The sequence below is a fragment of the Salvia hispanica genome, chromosome 4 (genome assembly GCF_029641045.1).
Source record: "Salvia hispanica isolate PSC_SH4W2 chromosome 4, Shi_PSC_v1, whole genome shotgun sequence".
Taxonomy (NCBI): Eukaryota; Viridiplantae; Streptophyta; class Magnoliopsida; order Lamiales; family Lamiaceae; genus Salvia; species Salvia hispanica.
In genome coordinates this window covers 57,307,652-57,334,212 of record NC_142695.1, presented here as the reverse complement: position 1 = coordinate 57,334,212, position 26,561 = coordinate 57,307,652, and the positions used below count along the sequence as shown (strand labels likewise).

General features: G+C 36.7%; 4 protein-coding genes across 4 annotated transcripts; 2 read left to right on the top strand and 2 right to left on the bottom strand.

The window, feature by feature from the left end:
• The first annotated feature begins 8,625 nt into the window (after positions 1–8,625).
• On the top strand, positions 8,626–11,177 carry LOC125195924 (receptor-like protein EIX2). Its single transcript, XM_048094211.2, has 2 exons — positions 8,626–10,879; positions 10,966–11,177. Exons 1-2 carry the CDS (start codon positions 8,957–8,959, stop codon positions 10,969–10,971), a joined length of 1,929 nt encoding a protein of 642 aa, XP_047950168.1. The 5' UTR covers positions 8,626–8,956; the 3' UTR covers positions 10,972–11,177.
• A 153-nt stretch (positions 11,178–11,330) lies between these two features.
• Positions 11,331–13,706, bottom strand: LOC125195925 (14-3-3 protein 9). Its single transcript, XM_048094213.2, has 7 exons — positions 13,528–13,706; positions 12,639–12,945; positions 12,466–12,553; positions 12,142–12,251; positions 11,900–12,048; positions 11,760–11,821; positions 11,331–11,653 (listed from the first exon to the last, which is right to left on the bottom strand). Exons 1-7 carry the CDS (start codon positions 13,598–13,600, stop codon positions 11,651–11,653), a joined length of 792 nt encoding a protein of 263 aa, XP_047950170.1. The 5' UTR covers positions 13,601–13,706; the 3' UTR covers positions 11,331–11,650.
• A 1,894-nt stretch (positions 13,707–15,600) lies between these two features.
• On the top strand, positions 15,601–18,769 carry LOC125191970 (ATP synthase protein I-like protein). The gene is made up of 9 exons (XM_048089412.2): positions 15,601–16,010; positions 17,257–17,306; positions 17,398–17,470; positions 17,556–17,651; positions 17,748–17,828; positions 17,917–18,008; positions 18,122–18,214; positions 18,348–18,416; positions 18,491–18,769. Exons 1-9 carry the CDS (start codon positions 15,684–15,686, stop codon positions 18,627–18,629), a joined length of 1,020 nt encoding a protein of 339 aa, XP_047945369.2. The 5' UTR covers positions 15,601–15,683; the 3' UTR covers positions 18,630–18,769.
• Positions 18,770–19,956: 1,187 nt separating this feature from the next.
• LOC125196034 (phosphoenolpyruvate carboxylase 2-like) lies at positions 19,957–25,040 on the bottom strand. The gene is made up of 10 exons (XM_048094383.2): positions 24,758–25,040; positions 23,159–23,550; positions 23,002–23,086; positions 22,715–22,937; positions 22,527–22,630; positions 22,369–22,456; positions 22,135–22,289; positions 21,035–22,033; positions 20,570–20,956; positions 19,957–20,454 (listed from the first exon to the last, which is right to left on the bottom strand). The coding sequence occupies exons 1-10, from the start codon at positions 24,920–24,922 to the stop codon at positions 20,152–20,154; spliced, it is 2,901 nt and encodes a 966-aa protein (XP_047950340.2). The 5' UTR covers positions 24,923–25,040; the 3' UTR covers positions 19,957–20,151.
• Positions 25,041–26,561: the final 1,521 nt, after the last annotated feature.

The following is a 26,561-nucleotide window of genomic DNA, read 5'->3' as shown; positions in this document are numbered from 1 at the left end:
AAGTAACAGAATCCTTAACTGGATTAGTAAGATCTAAATAATTATCATAGAGTTGTATTTAAGGAAATAAAATTGAAGAAATAAAAAGATTTGAAAATATAGTAGAAAATTGAAAGTGGCTACAGTGATTTAAGGTAATTGCCACGTTTAATGTAAAAAGCCCATTTATACTTCTGAGGCCCAAAATTCAGCCCATTGTAAATTTTATGTCATTTTAAAAGTTTTTATCATTAAAAATAGGGGTTATGTATTAATTTCATGTGGCAAACAAAGTATATCCAAAATTTAGTTTAATTTCACATGGAGGGGTATAATTAATGTAAACTCGTTTGAATCAGCTTTATTTATATCCTAATATTACGCCATTTTTATGTGATTGATATGGTAAGTTTTATTCCTATTTTTACCATTGACGGTAAATTAGTTTTTCTAAAATTACACCATTTACATACTTTTGCCTTTTTTTTAAAAATTTCCGTTCATTATTTTTAATATGGAAGTAGTCTCTGAAAAAATCTGGGTTGGGCCATTTGGGCATGTGAGCATGTTGGCATCGTCTTTTTTCAAATTTGGGAACTATATAACCTTTAATTAAAAATTCACATATAGAAGAGATATAAAAAGAAAAAATAATTTAAATATTATTAGTAAATATTGAGGTCCACCACAACATAAAGAAAAATAAAGAGATAAACTCTACGATAATTGCAATATATTACTAGTACAAGATAAAATATATGTGGCCAAGCCAATAAACAAATGCCAAAATAGCAAAGCGATGTTTGACTATAAATTTTATTATTTGACACTGACTTTTAAAAGTTGAAAAAATTGTAACACTCTAATTTTGGATTAATTAATTATAAAAATTCAATTAGTTAGAAATTTCTCCTCCAAATCCAACCAATAATTTAGAGTTTGAGTACCCAATGTTTATGGAGTTGTGTGATGTGTGTGAATTATAACTAAAAGATAGTAATTCAAAAATTCAAAATAAAATCCTTAATTGAATTAGTAAAGTCTAATTGTTATCATAAAGTTATACTTACACATAAGGAAATAAATTTAAGAAATTAAAGGATTTAAAGATATAGAATATTGGAAGTGGTTAAACTGATTTATGGTAATGGGTACGTTTATATGTTGAAAAGCCTATTTATACTTCTGAGGCCCAATATTTGGCCCATCGTAGCCCAGCTAAATTTTACCAGCCTCGGTTTGTATCTACCACTATAGGAGGCCTTTGTTTTACAAATATCATTTTGGGAAACATATTTTCTTTTTATCAAAACTAAGGAGTATTAATTTTTATTTGGTTGACCTAGATTCAAAATTTGAGTTATTTTGCAACTACATTGGAGAAGGAATATAAAAGTGATATATTTGGTAATTGCCATGTTGGCTTGGAAAATTCTAATAGAATAAATTAGTGAAAATGTGAGTTCCATTTTTAATATTCCTTTATAATAGATTGTAAGAGAAAATGTTAGTCGAATGTGAGGTCTGTATGTTGAATAAAGGAAAAAGTAAATGATTTCTTAAATGGTGGGCATCCCTAAATGATCAAATGATTCTTTAAATCATGGATAGAGGGAATATTAGTGCACAAAGAGTACAAATAGTCAAGCACAATGACAAAATCAGGAATTTAAATAATCCGGTGTTGAAAAAATTAAATAAATTAGAGATACATTATTAGACAATAAACTAAATTTATTAGTAATAAATGAAAATTATAAATTATATAGGTATGTGCCAAAAATATCTTCAATATATTGAGTATTGGACTCCATAGATGTTAGGGAGAATAAAATAAACTAAAAATTCATTTGATTAACTCAAAAATATATTAAAATAGGGTAAACATAAAAACTTATCCTTATTATTTTTTTTATGGGAAAATAATTTAAATTTATCCATATTCTTTCAACCATTTGACACATTACATGTTTTACCTTCTAACAATGTGGAATAATAACTGTATGTATATATTTAATAAAAAACAGATCCTTGGACTCTATAATTAAATTGATATAATAATATTTTTTTTATAAATATATTTATATTTTACGGTATATACTGCAAATTCGGTATATACTATATATGTGGTATATCCACTTCCCAGTATATAACATAATTTATGTTATTCCCCGGTATATACCGGTATGCCCCGGTATATCATTACATTTATATTTTAAGGTATATACCGTAATCATTGAATATATCATAATTTACGGTATATACCGGTATACTGCAGTATATGAAAATTGAAGTCAGTAAGTCGGCCTTCTCTAGTGGGGACAATAATCCTATATCTAAGTGACGGTAGAGAGAATCAACCACATCATCAAATCCTTGCAATGCAGCCATATAGAGTGGCCAAACCCCTACATTGACCTTAATATTTGCTAAATTTGGATATGTTTCCAATATTGATTTAGCAATTTAATTGTGTCAACAGCCTAAGAAACCAAAATCCATCGACCCAAAATGTTTTCCAATCCAAAATCCATCATCCGTCAACATCCACCGTCCGAATTTCAAGTCATTTCGACCCAAAATGTTTTTGACTCATTTCAAGTCCACCATCGTCCCAACACGTGTTCTTATCCAAAATCCATCGTCCATCATCGTCTATCGTGTGGATTTCAAGTTATTCCGACTCAAAACGTTTTTGACGCGTTTCAAGTTATTGAGATATTTGCTCCGGTTATATTGCCCTTAAATTCCTCAGGCCACAATCTCGGCGGCCTTGGTTTTGTTGTGCACTCGTTGTGCACCATTCTTGGCCTATGATGAGGCAAGTGATGAGGTAGCCGATGATGAGCCAAGTTATGAGGTAGTCGGTGATAAGGTAGCTGGTGATGAGGTAGCCGGTGAGGACGGTGGTGATGAGGCCGGTTATGAGGCAGGTGATGACGCAAGTGATGAGGCATGTGATGAGGCCGCTGGTGATAAGGCAACGATAAAGGGGGCGGGACTGCATAACGAGCATAATACATGCTACATGAACACTGTTTTGCAGTGTCTTGTGCATGGGGTTCCCTTTTATATCAAAATCATGACCAAAGATAACTATTTGAAATGTTTTTGCAAATATGATGAGGCAGAAGACTTTTGCTTGAGATGTAGCCTTGAAGTATTGTTTGATGACCTAACTTCAGAAGGTGCAATTTACCCCGAGCATCTAGCTATCAATTTAGGGTGTATCCGTTTTTAAAATCACTTAGTTAGATATGTGTTTGGTATTTCTTCGAAGACTTTTGTTCCGTTGATTTTCTTTAACTAAACTACTAGACTTTTCTCCTTCGTTCGAAGGGGGTCGTCAACATGAAACGTTAGTCAATAAGGTTTTTCGTAGCCTTCTTGGCTTTGAGGTACAATTTCAGATTCTTATCTTTTGTTCTTGTATTCTCTATTCTTATCATATTTACATGATTTGTAGATAAAATGTTGTGAATGTGGCTCTGTTACTAAGCAGCTTCAAAGTGAAGTATTTGACTTTCCAATAGCCATTGAAGCTTGTTTCGATCTTCTACAAGCATTTGAAAAGGATAGACAATCATTGCTATCTCACTATAACTGTGTTCGTTGCAAGAAAAAAGTTGATGGCAAACAAACTTTCGATATTCAACATGCTTCACCTATCATCACATTTTTCCTAAAAAGGTTTGGTCCACATGGCAAGAAACCCGAGCATGTGGCGTTTCCTCTTTGCTTGGACTTGAGTCCTTTCGCTTGCAGCACAAGTGACGCGAGTACATTTCTTTTATTCATTCATCATCTAATGCACGTATTATATCTGTTTAAGTCTCTGTCTCTTGTTGTTTTGGCAGGCCCCTCTTAACTATCATCTATATGGAGTTATAGTGCATGATGGGAGCACAATGGAATCAGGACACTACTACTGCTATATCCATACAAATACTTGGTATTTGTATGATGATTCGGAGGTATTGAAAATTATGCTAATGTTCATTCATTTTGTACAATAGTGTATTCAATCATTGTATTGTTGTCTTGTGAAGGTTTCTCCAGTAGACCAAGCTATTGTTATGAAACAAAGTGCTTATATGCTCTTTTACGCCAATGAGGGTAGCGGTTGGTTTGAAACCTTCGCAAGTGTGAAGCAGAAGCACGAGGCCTGTTGACTAAGGGTTGTGCAAGAGAAATTAGATGGCATTAAATATAAACAGAAATTGTTGCGTAATAAGTTGGATAAGTTGGATGTTCATGCAAGAAATTAATCTTAATCTCTTACTTTACCCTCTTTGATTATGTGGGAAATAAAAACTATGTGAGATTGATTTGCCTCCTTGCCAAAAAAGACATGGAATGCATGTGAAGAAATAGTTCAAAAGCTGCTGGTGATGGAATGCAGATGGTGAAAGCTGCTACTCTGAAACTATGTCTGGTTTTCGAGCATGAACACTTAGGGAAGACAGTCTGCGATGAAGCCTTCAAATCACTTACGGGATACTGGTCGCCTACTTCTCACATCAAACTTTCAGCAGTTCATCATTATTGTACCACAAGACATATTGTAATTGATTCAGCTAATAGTTTCTTTTTGGCGTGGCATGCATGTCATAATACTTTTGTCATATGCAATCCAATGACTGATGAATATTTCATGCTTCCTTGTCCACCCATGTGTCTTCCAAGGAGATGTCGTAAGTGCGCATTTGTAGTGAGGGAAAAGAGAAGGCGATTTAAGATTTTATACGGTGTTGAAAAAAGTTGTGTTCATGTACACACTAGTGGCCTAGGGTTCTCCTTGTGGAGAGACAAGCAAGAGGAAGTATCAGAGACACACGTTGCGATTTCAATTTTGAACGGAAATCTTCTATGGGTGGTAAAGGAGAACAATCGATTGATGTACTGGTTTACCTTTGATCTTGAAACTGAGGTCTTTACCAATTTTTCCTCAATTTTTAGTTAGCTCAAATTGGTCCAAATTCATTTAGTTGTATTTGTTCATCTAGTGTGCGATAGTGATTTGACATAATCCATAAGAGCATTCACAATAGCGGTTAGCCCACCGGCTAGCCGATTCGCGTCGGCTAGCCGAACTATTGAAATCTGCCAACCGAAAATCGGCGAAAAAATCGGCGTGGGCTAGCCGATTTGAGGGCGCTGGTCACCATTGTGACGTGCCGATCGGCCAGCGCTATTTTTTAATTTTTTTTTATTTTTGAAAAACTATAATGGATTCAAGGCATACTAACATTTTTTAATGTATATTTTTAATAAATTAGTGAGGATTAGATTGGGGCGGTGGCTCGTGTGTGGAAGTCCAGACTTTTTTATATTATGTAATTTTTTTGATTTTTAGTTAATGTACTTTTTTATTTAAATAAAATTAACGAATTTTTCCCGTATATGTGTCGTAAATTTAATTCCGTAATTTAATCGTAAATTTTATTCCGTAAATGTAGTTGTTTTTGAATTATTTTTATTGCGGCTGGCCTATTTGAGTAAATGCTGACGTGGCAGGTGGATTTTTAGTGCTGCTGACGTGGCAGTGAGAGAAAGTGGCTGGTCTATGGCGGGCCGATTTCTATTGTGGATGCTCTAACTATGCATCGGATTGTTATCCACATTACTTTTCCAACTGTCCATATCAGCACACACACCAAAATAAAGTTAACAAACCAAAGGGGTAAAAACTAAAACAAGGTGAAAGTACACAGACACAATTCACACAAAAAGAGATTAAACAAACAACCAAATTACGTTAACATATATGGAAAGATCACTAGTCAGGAGGTTTGTTCACTTTGATTGGACAGTTTGATCAAACATTCAATATACTACATTATTTCTTTTTAAATAGAATATTGGTAATAATAATACATGGCCATAGTGAAAATAGCCAAATAGGTGCAAGAAGTTGCTTTCTTTATCCATTTTCTACTAGGTTACCTTTTTTTTTACCTTTAAACTACTAAACTTTTTAAATTGTGGTCGCAAATATTAAAATGTATCTGTAAATTACTCAGTTATTACAATGAAACTATTGTCTAGAATTTTATTCTCCCTGTTGTGTGTTCTTTCATTTAATTGGGCCTAGGATTGGGCTTTTAGCAGTCTATACATAATTTTACCTTTGCTCGTTTACAAGAATATGCATTTTCCAATTGAAAAACTTTTCTCTCTCTAGTGAGGTGGGACCATTTCCTCACTAACAATACTTTAATTACTTTTTCTCTCTATCTCTCTCTTACTTTACCAATTTTGCATTAAAACACGTGCCAGATTCAAAGTGCATATTCTTTGGGGACGGAGGGAGTATAGTACATATTTCTTTGGATTCTTATGTTATTTTTATTTTATGTGTAATACTAGTAAATTAGTCCGTACTTATGAAATAAACTATATATGCTGATGATATCATGAACAAAATAAAAACTACTAATATATTCTCTATTTTAAAAATATGGAAAAAAGCTTTACCATACCAATCACATTATAAATTCATAATGGCGTAATATTAGTATCCAAATATTTCCCAAGGCCAAGATAATAGTACAATGAAAACATTTCACAATATACCAACATAGTTTATTGTATAAGTAAAACAGTCTATTACACATAAAATAAATATAATGTAACAATCCAAAAAAAAATTAATAAACAATCAAGATTTACAAATAGTGATCATAAGGAATACTTGAACATATTCTTTGGGTAATAATCATCTATATATTATGCAATCGATTTTTACCAGATTGCGACATCTGAAAAAAATGTTTGCATATGGGCTTCAAAAGTGTAAGTGGGCTTTCAATATAAAATTTTGTTTATTTCCATCAGTATAGAATATCGCTCTAGCCCCACTTTGAATTTTCTATATATTTACATCATCTTAATTTTTCAATTTTAGTTTCATATGTGTAGTAGTTATTTTCAAATTTTTAGATACACACACAAGTAGGCTTGTAGGAGAAGCGTTTAACAAATTGAACCGAATTAGGTCCTCATTTACTCTTGATTGTTAGTATTATTAAATGATCAAAATTAGAGTATACAACTTTTAAATTTTCAAAAATTTATAGTCAAACATTGCTTTGCTACTTCGGTATTTATTTATCTTGTATTTAGCAGTTATTGAAAGGTTTCTCATCATTTAGTAGAGATGTAAATAATATAGTTCATGACCTTTTCGTCTATTGAATTTATGACATGGCCACATATATTTTATCTTGTACATTATTTTGTACTTGTTAAAGAATTTCTTGCATCAATTAGCTAGTACTGAAGTCATTTTCAGGAAATCACATATAATCACCACGAATTATCTTTCAATTTATTTATATATATTTTTAGTGATCATAATTTAGTCAACTAAGCTTTCTGTTTACTATTTTATCTTTTTTCATTGATTTTTGAACGCAATTCTCACGTTTACTTTTGTTCATACGTTGGAAAATCATGTGCTATTGATTGAGAAATATCTAGTGATCCTTTGCTTTACCATACATCTTAATCGTCGTTGATTTTGAACGCAATTCTTACATCAAATTTTGATTATATGTTGGAAATTAATTGTTTGGTCATTTAAAGCATCAACCCAGTTTCTGCTTTATGTTATGAAGAGTTACTTTTGGAATAATTTTTCTATATTATTTGCGACTAAAACTAGCCAAACTTTCATTTTCATATTTTGTCTTTTAAGTTTACTTGTAAATCCGGTAATAAAAATTGATAAGTTCACAAAAATGAGATCTAATTGATGCAATTGAAAAGGTTAAAGCTGAAATGATAAATTCAAAAGATTGCGATTAAATTGATAAAACCAATAAAATAGATTAGATAATTTACTGTAAATAAAATATCAAAAGATTTATAGTCAAGAATTATATAAAAAAAGTACTCCCCTCAGCGCCATAAAAATAGAGACTTTTTTGAAGGACGTGAATTTTAATGCACAATAAGTAAAAATAAGAGAGAGAAAAAAAAAATAATTGTAGTATTATTAATTGAACATATGGTCTATCTCATTAGCTAGGAAGAAAAAAGTTACCAAAAATAAAAATGGACTTTTTTTATAGGACAAATCAAAAGGGAAAGATAGTCTTCATTTTTATTGGACGTAGAGAATAATATAATATTAACATTTAAATATTTTTTTGGTCCGATCCAATCAAAATAATAAATATAGTTCGTTCAACGTATTAGTAAAATCATTGCTGAGAAAAACATGTACAATCTCCATGCATTAAACAATTAAATTAGTCATTAAATTGAAGCTAAATATCTTCGTATATAATCACCACGAATTATCAATTAATTAGTAGTAGGAGTATATTTTATATAATAATAATTTAGTCAACCTTCGGTTAACTATTTTGTCTGTTTTCATTGATTTTTAGCGCAATTATTACGTGAAATTTTGTATATATGTTGGAAAATAATGTAAATATCTATGTATATAACATCATGAATTATCTTGCAAATTATCATGTAGATTTTCAGTGATTATAGTTTGGTCATCCTTCGCTATCTAACAATGTATCTTTCATTGATATTACGTTCTAATTTGTCTGGATTTCAGTTTTGGAATTTTGCCTATTTGAATCGCTAAACTTGGGGCAATGATTCATTTCCATCCATCACTAAAGAGACTATGATTTCAAAAAAAGGAATAGCAATCAAATTTGTTGTTCTTCTTCTTTCATGTGTGTTTGTTTCAGGAGACGCAGAAGTGAGATGCACAGAGAGTGAGAGAGAAGCTCTTCTCAGCTTCAAGAATGGCCTTATCGATGAACATGGTATGCTCTCGTCGTGGCGAAGCAATTAATGCTGCAAATGGCATGGTGTTGAGTGCAGCAACACCACTGGCCATGTCATCACCCTCCAACTTAATAAAGTCGGTTATGAAGACGATGAATTGCAAAGTGAGGTTCGTTCTTCATTGGTTGAGTTGCTTCATTTAATTAGTCTTGACTTTAGTATGAACGATTTTGGAGGCATTCCAATCCCACAATTCATTGATTCCATGAAACAATTACAACACTTGAATCTTAGTTGGTCTAACTTTTCTGGGACCATTCCTCCCCAATTAGGGAACCTTACCAATCTACGCTCACTCGATCTCTCACATAACTCTTTGAGTTCCAAATCTCTCACATGCTCCATTCCTCTAAGTATTGGTCAACTCTCGGAGCTTCAAGTTCTAGATCTTTCTTATAACTCATTGGAGGGTTTAGTCTCTGAGTCCCACTTCATCAAGCTTGATAAGTTAAAGTCACTAGATTTATCCTTCAATCCATTATTGATGTTGGATTTTGCCCCTGATTGGAGTCCTCCTTTTCAGTTGAATTATATATATTTAGGTGGGTGCAACTTGGGCTCATTTCCAAAATGGATTCAAACTCAAATGAATTTGTCATACCTTGATCTCCATGGTGCCAATATATCAGATGAAGCCCCAAGGTGGTTGTGGAATATGTCTTCTTCATTGCATTACTTATATCTCTCCGACAATCAAATAAGTGGTACGGTTTTAAATCTCTCATCAACCTCCATCAAGATCATAGATCTTAGTTACAACCAATTCTCAGGTCATATACCACCATTTCCTGTCAATGCTTCTATTATTTTATTGAGTGGAAATATGTTCTCTGGTTCGATTTCATCTATTTGCAAAACTCGCCAAGAGAGCCTTTACTACCTTGATCTCTCCAATAATCAGTTAGCAGGAGAGGTTCCCATCTGCTGGGAGAAAATGTCCAACTTGGAGACCCTTAATTTGGCCAACAACAGTTTTTCGGGTGAAATTCCTCTCTCTTTGGGCGATTTACATTATCGCAGGATACTACAAATGCAAGGTAATAATTTATCTGGTGGATTGCCTAAAAGTTTGAGACTTTGCCGAAGATTGATATTCATTGATGTCAAAGGAAACAAGTTAACAGGAAATATCCCCACTTGGATTGGCCAGCTGAATAGAATGTTCTTTCTAAACCTTCATGGAAATAGATTTGGTGGCAGTATTCCTCCCGAGATATGCAATCTTACTAATATCCAAGTTCTGGATTTGTCAATAAACAATCTATCCGGTATTATACCTGATTGTTTCAACAATTTTACTTTCTTGTCTAGTAAAGATGAGTCCATAAACCTAAGTCCACCTCGATATATTTTTGATCGAACGTTATATGTCGGCTTAAAGAACATAAATCTTTTACCTCATATTGAGCACTACGGTTATTCATCACTTCAATGGAAAGGCAAGGAATATGAGTATTGGGAAAATCTCGTGCTTCTCAAACTCATTGATTTTTCAAGCAATAGATTGAGCGGAAACATCCCCAAATCATTTTCCTCTATGAAAGGATTAATATCCTTGAATCTATCAAGAAATAGTTTAACAGGATATATAATTCCAGATATTGGTAATTTGGAGGTGCTAGATTCTCTTGATCTATCTCATAACCATCTTTATGGCAAGATACCTACAAGTCTGGCAGAAATACACACTCTTGGTGTTCTTGATTTGTCGAGCAACAATTTATCTGGAAAAATTCCAACGGGTACTCAACTCCAGAGCTTCAATGTTTCGTCTTACACGAAGAATAATGGACTATGCGGCGACCCTCTACCACTGTGCCCCGAAGATAGCTTGAGGCCATCCACCACTAATCCGGTGGAAAACATGAATAAGAAAGACGGTAGCAACTTCTCATTTATGCAAGAAGTTGGGATATCAATGGGCTTTGGTTTTATCTTTGGATTTTGGGGAGTTATTGGCTCATTCATACTGAAGAAATCATGGAGAATTGCATTCTTCAAGTTGTTCGATGCTACTAGAGATTGGTTCTACGTCAGGGGATTGTTGTGTTTGTATCCAAATGGAGACAAAGCTGAAATGCAGGTACTCAAAGTTGTTATACTAACAATACTAATATTGCAATCAAAAATTCATTTTTAAGAATTACTATAACGTCCTTATTTTTTCAGCGTTGAAACTACATGCTCTAGATTTGAATCAAGGTGCACAAAATCCAGGTTTGTGATCTTTCTTTGTTTTACTGCAATCTGAATTTTTTTCTTCTCTTATTATGTAAGGGTCTATGTAATATTACTATGTTTTCAGTATTTTTACTTTCATTTGCAAACTTATGTTGATGATTGGTATGTATTTGATTCAAATAAATTTATTTTCCCAATAATCATATATAGCAAGTAGAATCAGCAAAACAAGAAATCAATCATACGCTTTTACCTGGCATCAAATAAATGTTGAATCCCCCATCCTAACTCGAATATTCGACCCATTAGTTAGAGGGGAATCTTCTTAAGTAAGAACTATCAACACTTTCAAATAAGCGATGTTGCTAATCATCACTGAATAAATATAAAGACAAACTGATTCCTATCAACAGTTTAATTCCTAAATTCCAAATATCTGACACCACACTTGATAAATCATAAAAAAATCAAATGAGAAGTAGGCTGTCAAATATGGTAAAGTTAAACACACACATAGGCTAAAGGTAGTCACTAAAATTAAACCACCTATATCGCCACATCAATAAACCACAACCACTCAACAATACACAAATACGAAACAAAGTATCTACTTCGGCCCCAGACACACTTCCCCTCGACAAATCACCAATCTGTCCTCGCGCGTGGAGAGGTTTCACTGCAATGTATGTAAAAAGAGAGCAGTTGGGACTCGGGCACACTGTCGATATGTAAACATCTGGGATTTTTACAAAGTTTAAACGGAGATTTGGAGGGGACCTCACCTTATTAGCAACTGAATCTTCGCCTCCAGCCTTAGGCGCAGCATCCAGCTTTTGTGCTTCGTCTGCAAACAAAGGATAAAAGATTACAAAAACTAAAATATTTGGTTTTCACTATTTCTAGTGAATATTGAGTTAGTTACCTGCATCCTCGGGAATGTCAGAGGTCCACAGTGTGAGGTTGTCACGAAGCAGTTGGAGAATTAAGGTGCTATCCTTGTATGATTCTTCGTTCAAGGTATCGAGCTCAGAGATAGCTTCATCAAACGCCTGCTTTGCAAGATGGCATGCCCTGGAACATATAGATAAAGAATTTGCGATTGATTTAAAGTGACTGAATTTTATATTTGAATCAGCACTCAACAGTACTGATCAGAAAACGAACCTTTCGGGGGAATTCAGAATTTCATAGTAGAAGACCGAAAAATTCAAAGCCAACCCCAAGCGAATAGGATGCGTTGGAGGCAGCTCTGTCTCAGCAGATTTAGTAGCCAGCTTTAACCAAGTTTGAAAAAGAATAGTAAGTTTAATACTATAGATTAAGATTTAAGAAAAAGATCGTCATTAGATGCACACCGAGATCAAGGTTACCACTATCCATAATTAATCATTGGTGTACGATTCTCAGATTAACTTTAAATAGGAACATCAGTTATCAGTGATGAAAAATAAGAATCAGCAAGCCTATGCATACACCCCATATATATACCTCGTATGCTTTGAGTGATTGATCAGCAACGTCGTTCCTGTCATTACCGGCCTTAAATTCAGCCAGATACCGATAGTAATCCCCTTTCCTGAGAAGGTGAAAGAAATTCAAGTTAACAGCATTGGAAAAATGAAAAAAAAATACTTTGTCAATAACAGATTGTAACGTCTTACATCTTATAGTAAAACACAGTCGATTCACCAGCAATGCACGAAGGAATAAGATGCTCGTCAATGACAATCATGATATCGTTACAAATGTTAGTGAGCTCTGACTCAACCTTCTGGCGATACTCCTTGATCCGCTTCGCGTTCTGCTCGTTTCCCCTCGACTCTTCCTTCTGCTCAATTGAGGATAAGATTCTCCACGAAGCTCTTCTCGACCCGATCACATTCTTGTACCCTACAGAGAGCAAGTTCCTCTCCTCTATTGTTAACTCCACATCCATTTCAGCTACCTTTTTCATCGACTCCACCATCTCTGCAAAATCACCCAAATTTTCCGAATCACCGCACAAATTACCATGTTTATTTCCGTTCAATCAAAACAGCAATGCAAAACAAAACCTCACTACATCAGGATTATCAAAACACACATAAATCAAACCGTAAAACCCCCAAAATCTAAGGAAAAAAATAATAAAAACAGAGCTTCAATTTCCACAGAAGCTTCAATTTCCGAAATTCTAACAGAGCTGCAGCAACATCAAGCAATTCAATTGAACGAGCAGAAATCAAGTGTTTACTACTCCATTCTCCTTAAAATTAGCACACAATTGAACAAATCGCGAATCGCAAATTGCAAAGAGCATAAAACTAAGAAAGATGAGTTTATATTCCGAAAGCATTTACACAAAAGCTTCAATTTCCGAAATTCTAACAGAGCTGCAGCAACATCAAGCAACTCAATTACACGAGCAGAAATCAAGTGTTTACTACTAAATTGATAAATCAAGCAATTCAATTAGCACACAGTTAAACGAATCGCGAATCGCAAACAGAGAGAGATCGATATCGATGCTGAACTAAATTGATAGATGTAATCGAAATTTGATTGGTATACCGTCGTATCGCTCGGCTTGCTCGGCGAGTTTAGCGACGTAGACGGCGGATTCGCGATCTGAAGAGGAAGCCATCGCCGATCCAAGGGGATTCGAATTCGAACTGGCTTTCTCCCTAGGTTTTTGATAACTGCCGATTTCTGGCGACGGTTTCCAACGGCAGCAAAGGGAGAAAGTAGGAGAAAGTGGAGACTGGAGAAAGAAATGATTGAGTGTTTGACTGCTGTTCCCTCCTGTGATTTCCTTCGGTTCCCTACGGTTTCTGCTGAAAGTGTGCTGATTGGGCCACGCAAGCGATTTAGCTACACCTGAATATAATTTTTATTAGTAAATTATATTTATAGCCATATACCCCCTCCGTCCCAAGATAAGTGACCTACTTCTTTTGGGCACGGAATTTAAGGATTGGTATTTAAATAAGTTAAAGTGGAGAGAGTAAAGTATGAGAGGGAAAAAAATAGATGAGAGAAGAGAGAATAAAGTAGGTGGAGAATAAAGTAAGAAAGATTACTTTTTACTAAAAATAGAAATAGATCACTTATAGTAAGACACCCTAAAAAGAAATACATGTCACTTATCTTGGAACGGAGGGAACACTGTTCAACATCTAAAGAAAATAGCTTAAGCTATTAAATTTACAATAAAGTTCAAATTATTTCTCAAAATTTAATATTTGGTGTCGGGTGGTAAGGTGTTTTTTTTTTCCATCGATTTACTATATCGCTTGTGTGGACGGTGACAATTGTTCGCTATATTTTCAACTTATTCTCTTAATTGAGTCACTATCTATTTTGCTCATATACAAGTGTGTTATTTTTTTTATCCTAAATAAAATATATTCCCTCCGTCCGCCATTAGTAGTCTCATTTATGGGCGGCAAGGGTTTTAAGGAAGGTAAGAAAAGTGGGTGAAAAAAAGTTAGTGAAAGAGGAATCTTACTTCTATATAGTTTTAAATGAAATGTGAGTGGAATAAGTTAGTGGAAGGTGGGACCGTATTACCATTTATGGTAAAAATGAACTGGGACTCTTATTTGTGGACGGACTAAAATGAAAAAACGGGACTCCTATTCACGCACGAAAAAGGAGTACTCCTATTCACGGATGGAAAAACGGGAGTACTATTTAGGTATTGTACATTTACCTCAAATATTATTTTATCACGTCTAGTGTATAATGAGTTAAACATGGACTAAAATGAAATGCGTAGGACTAGAAGTTAACATGGACTAATATGTAGAAATCAAATAGTACTGTTTTTTTTAGTGATAATATTTCTATCATATTTTTAAACCTTTTATATTTCTTATTTGAATCATCTTTTCTACTTTTAACTATTCCCTCCGTCCCACTTTAGAGTTCCGATTTACCATTTTTAGGTATCCCACTTTAGAAGTTTCGATTAAAATATTACCTAAATGGTATTAGGTATTACATTCCACTAACCCTTTTCAGTTCACTTATTATTATAAAACTAATATAATAAAGTAGAACCCACATTTCATTATCTTTTCTCACCAACTTTCCTTTAGAGCATCTCCAACAGCGGACGTTGCGAAAGTCCGACCGGACGTCCACCGTAGTGAGCAAAATGGTAGGACATGGACGTCCCGTGCGCCCGTCGGATGGGCTCGGATATCCGACCCACGGGCGGGCGGACGTCCGCCACTGTGGCATGGGGTCGGACGTCGAGGTCGGACGTCCGACAAAAACCTGTGCTGAACTCAATTGGGACTCCTAAAATAGGACGAAAGGAGCACCCAACAACTTTCTCTCCTTTTTTAAACACTTTAAAATTAGTATACATAAAATCTCGTGTCGTCCCAAGAATGAATCATCTTTGGGGCGGAGGGAGTAAAACAATTTTAAAAACTTTAAAATACTCATCATCAACTTTTTATAAAATCATAAAATCTGGAACAAAACATAATTAGAATCATATAAACTAGTAGTGTAGTGATTCCAAAATATCTCCCACAGCTGTAAAAGCTAGAAAAATGTTGAAACAAAACAAAATCAAGATTTTCACAATTAAAAAAAAAACACTTATATTTAATGAAAATGAAATGAACAACAAAGCAATCTCCAATCCAAAACACCACAATCCTCTCTTCCTCAGATATTTTCCCTCTCTCCCACTATCCCCAAACATAGAATCAATGGCGGCAGTTCATTGCTGCCTCTCAGTGACCTCCGCCGCCGTCCCCAGCTCCCAAGACTCTCCATCCCCGCCGCCGCCCATCTCGAGGCCGCCGACCAAGATCATTCTGCCGAACAAGAAGCCGGAGAAGTGGTCCACCGGGGTGGCTCCGGGGGAGTACGGCGGCCCTCCCACCACCACCAAGCTCAGAAAGTACTGGGGCGGAGAGCAGGACCCTCTCGCCTCCGATGATTACCTGTGGAATAAGGATTTCATGGATCGCATGAAGAAGCTCATTCAGGACCCTGAGGATGTTGCTAAAGACTCTAACTTTACATCTGTAAAGGTTTAATTTTGGGTTTTTCTGTGTTTTTGATTACTGGTTAGTGTTGGGTTGTTTTCAGTTTGTTTGATTATCTGCAATTTGAGTGATTTCTAGCGATTATTGGGGTTGAGAGAGAGAGAGAGAGGAAGAGAGAGGGGTGCAAGATTGCATCTTTGGATAGTAGTGAATTCATCTTGTTTGTTTGGTGTTGGATTGATTATCGGCAGTTTAAGTGATTATCCCTAATAATTCTTGGGATTGAGAGAGTGAGGAGTTTGTACATTTAGATAGGTGGCCCAATCCTAGTGTGTGTGTTTGTGTGTGTGTGTGTGTGTGAGAGAGAGAGAGAGAGAGGCACAAGATTGAATCTTTAGATTGTAGTGAACTCATCTTGTTTGTTTGATATTGGATTAATTATCGGAAATTTGAGTGATCCCTAGAGATTCTTGGGGTTGAGAGAGAGCGAGGAACAAGTTTGTGTATTTAGATATTAGGCTATTCCTAATGTGTGTGTGTGTTTTTGTGTGTGAGAGAGAGAGGGGCACAAGATTGAATCTTTAGATAGTAGTGAACTCATTGTGTATGTTACTGTTCGTTTTATGTTGGATTGATTATCTGCAAATTGAGTGATCCTTATGGATTCTTGGGGTTGAGAGAGAGAGAGAGAGGCACACGTTTGTATATTTAGATAGTAGGGGAATGTGTGTATGTGTGTGTGAGAGAATGAGAATTGCACAAGGTTGTATCTTTAGATGGTACTGGACTCATAGTGTAAATTATTGTTTGTTTGATGGTTTGATTGAATGGAAGATCTCCCTTTTTGTGCCATTTTTCCTTTTCAACTCTTGTAATGTTAACAGTGTGCTAGTTTTAGTGTTTAAGTTTAACAAGTTATGTATTGATGTAGTTTGGATCTCTTTCTCAATAGGAGGAGCCTTCTGTTGATACGTTAGCATTGTATTCTTATTCTTTTCTGTTGCTTTGATGTTCGATTAATAATCTGCAGTTTTTGTGATCCATATCGGTTCCTGGGATTTGAGAAAGAGAGAGAGAGAGAGGCACAAAATTGTATCTTTAGAAGCAGTGAACTCATCATGTTTATTATTTTTCGTTAGGTGGTTCAATTGAATGAAGGATCTCTTTTTTGTGCTCACAGTTTGATTGTAATGTTAATAGTGCTGGTTTTGGTATATACGATTAAATCAATGCTTTTTGTTATTCTTGTTTGGTGTATGTATTGATGTCGTTTGGATCTCTTTCTTAACAGGAGGAGCCTTCTGGATTTCTTAGCTTGAATAGAGTCATGAGCTTGGACAAGTATGCAGATACCGTTTTCCATAAATCTTTTTTTCGGGCGAAGCATGTTTCTGCTTTTATCGTATAACAATTCTGTGATCTAACTACGCAGTATGGAAGTCGACTTGAGCAAAGAACTAGCAGCTCCTTCTGCATCCGTAGTGGAAGAGCAAGTCGAGGAGCAAGTATTGTTCCGACCTTTCATGGCTTTTGTATCTTGTAGTCTCGTATTTTTTGCTCTCTTACCCGTCTCATTTAAATGATATTCAGACTGTCAGGACTGCCGGTAGGAAATGGAGACCAGCTCCAACACGTCGTGAGCTAGACAAGTGGGATAGAGCTGCCAAGGCTGCAAGCGGAGGCAGTGTATGTCATCTACGAGTTCTTTTACATATGCTTATACACGTAAAAGTATGTGCTTTCGATAGATATGTGACACGTATTCCTTTTCTTTGCATACAGGATGTCATGTTGCGGGAATCAAGGCGTGCAAGAGGGGATCCCGTGGTTTTGGCTGCTCAGTCGAGGGAACAATATTATAAGGTGCTTAACTATAAAATAAACGATGCTCTTCCATATCCTTTCTTTCCGGCGCTTCGAATTTTATATTTTGCGAATCTTTTTTCTTCAGTTGAAAAATAAACTGCAAGTGCTCACGGTGGGAATCGGTGGCGTTGGCTTGGTTTCAGCTTATCTCACATATTCTCCGGAAATTGCAGCAAGGTAACCTAAAACGCTATCGTGTATGCGTTTCATAAAGCCTTCTTTAATATCCTATTGCGATGTTTTATTCTCTCGCATCTATTTTACGATTCTTGCACTACAAACTATTTCAGCTATGGCGCTGGCTGGCTCGGTTCTTTGGTATACATGCGAATGCTCGGTAACAGTATTGACTCCATGGCCGATGGAGCAAGAGGGGTTATCAAGTATGTTTCCTGTCTTTTTTCTTGCACATTATGGTTTCGTTGCTTAATTATAATGTGTATGTTGAATTGCTGCAATTTATCGTTGCTCGTGCATTGCTGCTACTTGATCTTCATTCGTAACTTGTCGTTGCAGGGGAGCAATGGCGCAGCCAAGGCTGTTGGTTCCCGTAGTCTTGGTGATGGTATTCAATCGATGGAACGGGTAAGGCCTTTTTACTCCCCCGGCCTCGTTGCTTCTCCCAACTTTTAGCGTATCTCATATGGTTTCGTCCACAGGATTTTAGTGCCCGACTATGGATTCATGCCCCTTGATTTGATCCCGATGCTGGTCGGGTTCTTCACGTACAAGATCGCCACTTTTATGCAGGCGATAGAGGAGGCGGTGAACGTCGCTGCCGGAAAATCGGAAGCTTGATTCAATCTATGTGTAGATAGTGATGAGAATTCTTGAGTATGGGAATTGGGAAATAATCTATAGTTCCCTGCATTATTGTAAATGAAATGATATTGTAACATTTGTTGCAAAAGTAATGCTATATTCTTATATTTCACTTAGATATCGACTTAGAAATCAGAAAGATTTGTACAAATTATAAAACCCTATGTTGTAGGAGTGCTAAAATTGTAGTTATGCCTATAGGGATATACTAATATGCTAACTAATTTTAAAAGTGTTAACATACATTCAATCATGTATTGCCAAGTGGCACGAAAAATGCAATATACATTTATAGAAGTGATAGATGAATTTTGGCAGATTGCATTTTAGTTATAGACATATTGCATTTTTTATTGTTGAGTTTTGCATTTTAGATATTAACTGTATAATTTGCATTTTGTATATAAACGAATTGCATTTATATATAGTTTACTTTGCATTATAGACAATTTATGTTAAAATGCAAAACTTAACAATATATAATGCAATTTGTCTATAGCTAAAATGCAATCTTCGGAAATGCATGTACATCTTCACAAATATATAATGCATTTTTATGTATACAATATTGTATTTTTCGTGCCACGTGGCAACACGTGATTTGATGTACGTTAGCACTCTAATTAAGGATGCACCCTAATGCTCCCCCTATGCCTATATACTATAATGCCATCATATTGATATTTTAAAAGAATATTAACATCTAATATCATGGAACTTTTTAAAAGTTGAGTTTTTCCATGAACTTCGAAATTGACGAATAATATCATGAACATTACCCCGAGTTGTTATTTCCGACCAATGAAAAAATTGCAGCAAGTAATATCATAATACCGATTTTTTTCGTAATTTCTCGACAACAACTTCGATAGATTCAAGATTTTCAATCTTTGAGAATAGTTTTTCTTGAAGCACACCCTCCAAATTTGTTTTTCAATCTATTAATATAGCCGAATTTTTTTCACTTGTGGGGAATAACAAACCCAAAATAAAGTTCATGATATTATTTGTCAATTTCAAAGTTCATGAGAAAAATCCAATTTTTTTAAAGTTCTATGATATTAGATATCATTATCCCTTTTGTAAAATACAAAAAAAAATAAATTAATCATATATCAATTTTCAATACCGTTATTACACTAAATTTTTTGGTACGTCATAACACTAAATTTTTTGGTATGTCGTACTAAAATTGGATATAATAAACTATATCGAATTTCAGTATCACATGCCAAATTCTTGTTTCACATCATTTTACTAGTCTTTATTTAAAGAGTTTTAACTTTTATCCAAAGCTTCAACATAGAAGTAAATATTTCTGAAATTACACATGTTGATAACATAAAAACACCAACTACTATTAACACTACAATTATTTATTTTCTTCAAGCTTTCTTTCACAAGAGGATGCATAAATAGTTGCTCCAAATAAAGCTCTCAAGTCTTCCCAAAAGTGGCAAGGAACAATTTATCACTAAGCTGAGCCACAGCCGCTCGACTAGCCGGTGTTCTGAAGCCCGGCCGCGATACCCTTCATGGTGAGGATGAGCGTGTCCTCCAGCCCCGGGGCGTACTCGCTCGTGGGGTTGAGCTTCACCAGCTCATCGGCCGGCTTGCTCGCGTCCATCTCCATGATCTCCTTTGAAAGATGCGGCCCCACCTTCACGCTGTAGGTGGGGTCGCGGATGCGCCTCAACGTGTATATCTGGCACACGTTGAGGACCGTGATGTACGGGTCTCGGAGCCTCAGCCTCTGCCTCAGGTACGGGTCTCCCTCCAGTATCTCCTTGTGTCCAGCAACCTGAAACCCGAGCACGAGTCAGTAAATGCTCGTCTCTCGAAATGTCGTGCTCGTTCGCAGAAAGTAACGATCGAGAATGTTGCAATCATACTCGAGAAGTGAATGTGTGTCTCACCTGAAGGATCATGTCCTGAGTCGCTTGGTAGTTCGCGCGCAGCTGCTCACCGAACGGCCACAGATCCTCGGAGACGAGGAGCTTGTCGCAGAGAGCGCCGATCTTGGGGTCGCCCTTGGCGAAGACCATCTCGATCAAGTCGATCGTGACTCTGAAGAACGGCCACCCGTTGTACATGTCTCGGAGCATCTGCAGATTCTTGATGTCTTTGCGGATCGCCTCCTTCATCGCGGCCCCAAAACCGAGCCAGACTGGGAGATGGAACCGTGTCTGAGTCCACGCGAATATCCACGGGATCGCCCTGAGGGACTCTATGCCACCGCTCGGTTTTCTCTTAGACGGACGGCTCCCAATGTTCATCCGGCCGTACTCCAGCTCTGGTGTCGCCTACACAACGGAAGCAACGAGACACGAAGATTAAATGCAAGTCACGGATAATAGAAAGCGACCATCTAACATACTTACGAGGCGAAAGTATTCAACGAATCGAGGCTCTTGGAAGACGACAGAGCGGTATTCTTTCGTGGCAATCACGGCCATCTCGTCCATGAGGGCGCGCCATTCGGGCTTTGGAGCGACCGGGGGGTTCATTCCGTGCTCGAGCGTAGCAGCGGTGAATCTCTGGAGCGTTCTGAAGCATAAGTGCTCCTCTCCGAACGACTGCTCGATGACTTCTCCCTGAACCGTGACACGGAGCGAGCCGTGGATGGTGTCGGGCGGCTGAGACAATATGGCAAGGTGAGTCGGCCCACCTCCTCGCCCGACAGTCCCTCCTCGGCCGTGGAACATCGTGAGCTTAACTCCGAATTCCTTCGCCACCTTGATGAGCTCCTCCTGAGCCTTATAAAGTTGCCACGCCGCGGAAAGCCGGCCAGCGTCCTTCCCCGAGTCCGAGTATCCGATCATGACCTCTTGCTTCCCGTTGATCCTCTCGCGGTACCAATCAATGGAGAAGAGACGAGCGACGGCCGCAGGAGCGGCCTCGAGATCGGCCAATTTCTCGAAGAGAGGAACCACTCTCAGCGGGGTCTTGACGTGGCACTCGCGTTGCAAAAGCTCCACGGCCAGCACGTCGGACGGGGAAGTCGCCATCGAGATGATGTAGGCGCCAAAGTTGTCCGAGGGGAGCTCGGCAATGACGTGGAACGTGTCGAGGACGTCTGCGATCTCCTCTGTTTTCGGGAGGTCCGGCCCGAACAACGGACGCTTGCCACTAAGTTCGGATAGAAGCCACTCCTGGCGGCGCTCCTCGGGCCACTCCTTGTAGGATCCGATTTCAAGGTGCCTCGTGATAGCATCGAGAACATCGGTATGCCTGTCCGACTCCTGCCGGATGTCAAGCCTCACGAGAGAGAGCCCAAACGTCGAAACTTGTCTTAGGAAATCGAGAAGGCTCCCGTCAGCAATCGGACGATCCCCGCAAGCACAAAGTGATCGGTAGCACAACTCTAGAGGCTCCAGAAACTGAAGATCAAACATATGATTTAGTTTGAGTGAAATTATTGATCAAAAACACAAATTAATGTAACTTGACAATAAAATGAAGGTGTTTTAGATGAGCAAACCTCTTCGGTATTGGTGAACGTTAGCTCGATGGGGATATCGGAGATTCCACTGGCAAGTAACTGGCGAGCGCGTTCGCGCGTGTGATAGAGCTTGTCCCTCACGTCCGAGAGAATAACACGGTAAGGCTCATTCGCGGGAACTTGCTTCCAAAACTCTGGTGGAAAGAATGCACATTGCAATATGAATGAGAACACGAGACTTTTGCGTTTTTATCGAGCAAACGAGACACATACCGATGTAATGTTTAGCTTCCCTCTTGGAAGAACTGTGAAGTTCTTCTGCACGCACACGAAGTTCATCGCTGCAGCGCCACATTGAAAGCTGCGGACGACAGCGCCACTTAGAAATTCGGAGATTTTAAGTCGAAAACTTTTTAAGGCCAATTTCTCACCTCAAACATGAGATCTTCTATCTGTGAGAAGTATAAATTAGCAGCCATCATCCTTGCCAATAAACATACATCTCTTGTAACTTCGGGAGTCACCCGAGGATTGCCTACAATCACATTGCGCGCGATCTAAGCTTCGACTCATAACACTTCTTAAAAAAATCGATAGAGCAGAACCTAAGTGACAATACCATCGCGATCGCCACCCATCCAGGAAGAGAATTGAATGAGAGGGGCGTTGTAAGGAACGCGCTCGTTGATTCCAATATTCTTCAGAGCAGTGTCAACGCGTCGCAGGAACTTTGGCACACCCTTCCATATGGTCTCGTGGAAGTAACTCATTCCAGCCCTCATCTCGTCTTGAGGAGCCGGTGGGTTTCTCCTGATCTCATCAGTCCGAAACGCAGCTTGTATCTGTGCAAACAAACGTGTTTACCACGATTGAAGACTCGGATGTCAAGGAATCGGATTAACTTACCTCTCTCTGCAATGCCTCGTCGAGCTCCTGCCTATCATCCGGAGTGATATCCTTTGCGTTTAGCTGAGTCAAGCAGTTACGAATCCTGTGTAAAATCAAACATTAACAACAGATGCAATCCTACTCCATTTATAATCTAGCAAGACGTACGACAAACCTTGCGTGCTTCTGAAGCAAAGATCTCCGAACAGACTGAGTGGGATGAGCGGTTAGCACCAAGTCCACGGTTTGATTCTTCAAGGCCTCAAAGACTTCTTCGGGCGTCTTGTTCAACTGTCCCACCAGCCTCTTCAGCGTCTCCTCAATGTTGGATTCAGTCGTGGCAGAGGCCTCATCCGAGAAGTCGTTCTTCTTCAGTTTAATCCTGCGTCGGTAAGCGATCTGGACCTCCTCAGCAAGGTTGGCTAAGTTGAGCATGTGGGAGAATGACTTTGCAACGACAATGGAGTCCCCTGCATCCAAACTCGTGAGGACTCGCCCGAGCTCCTCCAGTTTCTGAGGGTCGCGATTGCCTTCGTACTCAGCAGAGATCTCGTAGCAGTCTTGAACCTGGTTCCACATTTAATTACAACACAATACTTAGACTACTTAGACTAATAATCGCAACATCACGAGGGCTGATTGAAAAGGCGGTGAGCTCACAAAACTCGAAGAGATCGAAAACAAGAACATCAGCAATGTAGCAACAAGCAACTGGATTATCTAAGAAGGCCTCTCCAAACTAAAAAAGTTCATCATTTTACAACCTTAACCAAAAATGTATTTTCACCGTATCGATCTCCTTGTACCGAAGTGAAGCGAAAAACTACGCTATCCAACGAGCAATTCTACATGGACTAATCCTTTAGATCATTTGTGAAAACAAGAATATTCAACAATTTCTCAAATCCAAAACATAAACAAACAAAAGTTCTCAGAAATACGCATCAACACACCATAAAAATCCAAGAACACCAGAAATGTCTCTCTCAATTAGTGAAAATTATCATCAGATAACAACATATTCAACCCAACTTCACAATCAAGAACAGACAAAACCAGCAAAACCAAAAATCCAAAAAATTATATGAAAAATCAAATCTTTATACCGTTTCTGTAATTTCCTCTACAAATTCAACAAGTTATCAAAGTCAAAACATAAACAAGCACAAATTCTCAGAAGTTAAACAGCAATTCAAACTGATTTCCAGTAACAACAAACTTCTCATAATTCATCACAATTCAGAAGAAAAATATGCCTCATCACAGTATAAAACTCCAAGAAAAAAAGAAATGTCACTCAATTAGTGAGAATTGGAATCAGCTAATAACATATCTAACACAACTTCACAATCAAGAACACAAAACCACCAAAAAACTACTTCATTTAAGAAGAGATATTCACATAAAATTTGTTATCACACAAATTCTAAGAAGCTAAAGCAATTTTCCATTACTAAACTTCTCTATAACCAACATATCCAACCCGTCTTCACAATCAAGAACAGACCAAAACCAGCAAAACCCACCACCCAAAATCCAAAATTTGCAAGAAAAATCAAATCTTTATACACTACTTTATCTAAGAAGAGATATTCACATAAAATTGGTGATCACACAAATTCTAAGAAGCTAAAGCAGTTTAAAACTAATTTCCATTACTAAACCTCTCTATAACCAACATATCCAACCCATCTTCACAATCAAGAACAGACCAAAACCAGCAAAACCCACCACCCAAAATCCAAAATTTGCAAGAAAAATCAAATCTTTATACCGTTTCTCTGATTTCCTCTCCATGCAAGTCTTGGAGAATATCAAGAAACCGGTCCAACAACAGAGCATCATACTCCACCAGCTTATCATCCTCTGAAACCTTCCCTGGCGCAAGCAGCCTCAGCTGTGCATCAATTGAAGCCATTTTCTCTATCTTCCTACTCATCTTTCTTCTCTTTATAAAGCCTCCCACCAAAAAAGATTCACTTTTTCTTGTTTTTAACTTCAATTCAAGGCTGAAGGAGCAAAAGGGACACGGGATTTTTGAGAGAGAGAGAGAGGATGGTTTGAAGATACAGAGATTTTATGGTTTTATAGGCAAAATTTTCTTGATAGCTCAGTTCAGTTAAAAAAATTCGTTCTTTTTTTTCAGCTTATATTTGACACTTTTTTTTATTAATTGATGGTTAATTTACTTAAATATTGCATTCAATTTCATTAGAATTTGTTGTTTAAACAGTATATCGGTGGTTTTATATTCGCAAGTATATATTCTGATACTAAATCTACGGTGAGAAATTGAGAAGAAGTGTCCAATTAGGAATATGCCTTGGATTTTCCGCAGATGAAGGAGTTAATTAGTTATATTTATTTGTGTATATTTTTTAAATTATAATATAACATAAAATTACTATTAAAATACAGAAATATCGGGTAATTTAGTAACTTTCTTTTAGTTTTAATTATAATTTTTTTTAACATTATTAATATTTAATTAGTTAAATTTGAGAAATGATTTTGACCTATATATAACTAATCCATCTCTATCTTTTTTTAAACTCCACTTTATATAAAAATTGATATCAAGAATTTACAATAAAAAATACCCCTCCGTCCATAAAAAATAGAGCAATTGGTGTATGGCACGGGTTTTAATATAGAATTGGTAAAGTAAGAGAGAAGGGGAAAAAAGTAAGAGAGAAGGAGAAAAAGTAAGTGAGAAGTAGTATTAGTGGAATGATGTGTAGGGTTATTATTTGTTGAAAATTTTCCATAAATGAATGTATTTTTTGTAGAAGATCAAAAATAGTAGATGTGCCCTATTTTTTTTTGACAGAGGGAGTATAATTAGTAAAAATTAGTTAAACTGAGTCTTATTTATAGTTGTACTATTGATTTTAAAAGCGCTTTATTTAGAAATTTGTTAAATATTTTTTGAATTCCAGCATAAATTTTTTGCAGTATGCAAAATGATGAATTGTTTTTTTATAGTATCTTATTTGAGACTATATATTTAAGGTTTTTATTTACTTGTTTTATCATGTGTAAATTGTTGATAAGTTTGAGGATTGATTTTTGATCTCACATAGGAATATGCGATGGTTGAAACGTTTGTCAAATAAGATAAAAGTTGACACCACTAGCAATAAATAGGTGATTAGGTTAGATCGATATGGAGTAATCTCATAGTAATAGATTTGTTTTAATCGCTACTTCAAAAAAAAAAGTTTAATGTATCTGTATTTTTTTCTTGAAAAAAAAATATCCTTCATCATGTGGGCTCTCTATTATTAAATATACGCCCTCCGTCTTACTTTAGGAGTCCCAATTTATCTTTTTTGGGTGTCCCACTTTAAGAGTACCGGTTGAAATATTTCATAAATAGTATTAGGCCACATATTCCATTAACATTTTTCCACTCATATTTTAATATAAAATTAATATAAAAAAGTAGAATCTACATTCCACTATCCTTTTTCACCAACTTTCCTTTATAGTATTTCTTAATACCCGTGTCGAACTCAACTGGGACACCTAAAATGAGACGGAGGAAGTAATGATTACTAAAAATGTAATCATCGTAA

Excerpts from the sequence above, each read along its gene's own strand:
- LOC125195925 (XM_048094213.2), bottom strand. The coding sequence starts at position 13,600 with ATGGCTTCCTCTTCAGATCGCGAATCCGCCGTCTACGTCGCTAAACTC. Across the intron at positions 12,252-12,465 it reads AATCACTCAAAGCATACGAG|CTGGCTACTAAATCTGCTGA; the intron begins GTATATATATGG and ends ACTTGGTTAAAG. Across the intron at positions 11,822-11,899 it reads TGACATTCCCGAGGATGCAG|ACGAAGCACAAAAGCTGGAT; the intron begins GTAACTAACTCA and ends CTTTGTTTGCAG.
- LOC125191970 (XM_048089412.2), top strand. The coding sequence starts at position 15,684 with ATGGCGGCAGTTCATTGCTGCCTCTCAGTGACCTCCGCCGCCGTCCCC. Across the intron at positions 17,307-17,397 it reads AGAGTCATGAGCTTGGACAA|TATGGAAGTCGACTTGAGCA; the intron begins GTATGCAGATAC and ends CTAACTACGCAG. Across the intron at positions 17,471-17,555 it reads AAGAGCAAGTCGAGGAGCAA|ACTGTCAGGACTGCCGGTAG; the intron begins GTATTGTTCCGA and ends AATGATATTCAG.
- LOC125196034 (XM_048094383.2), bottom strand. The coding sequence starts at position 24,922 with ATGAGTAGGAAGATAGAGAAAATGGCTTCAATTGATGCACAGCTGAGG. Across the intron at positions 22,457-22,526 it reads TAGAAGATCTCATGTTTGAG|CTTTCAATGTGGCGCTGCAG; the intron begins GTGAGAAATTGG and ends TGTCGTCCGCAG. Across the intron at positions 22,290-22,368 it reads GGAAGCTAAACATTACATCG|AGTTTTGGAAGCAAGTTCCC; the intron begins GTATGTGTCTCG and ends TCTTTCCACCAG.
- LOC125195924 (XM_048094211.2), top strand. The coding sequence starts at position 8,957 with ATGAACGATTTTGGAGGCATTCCAATCCCACAATTCATTGATTCCATG.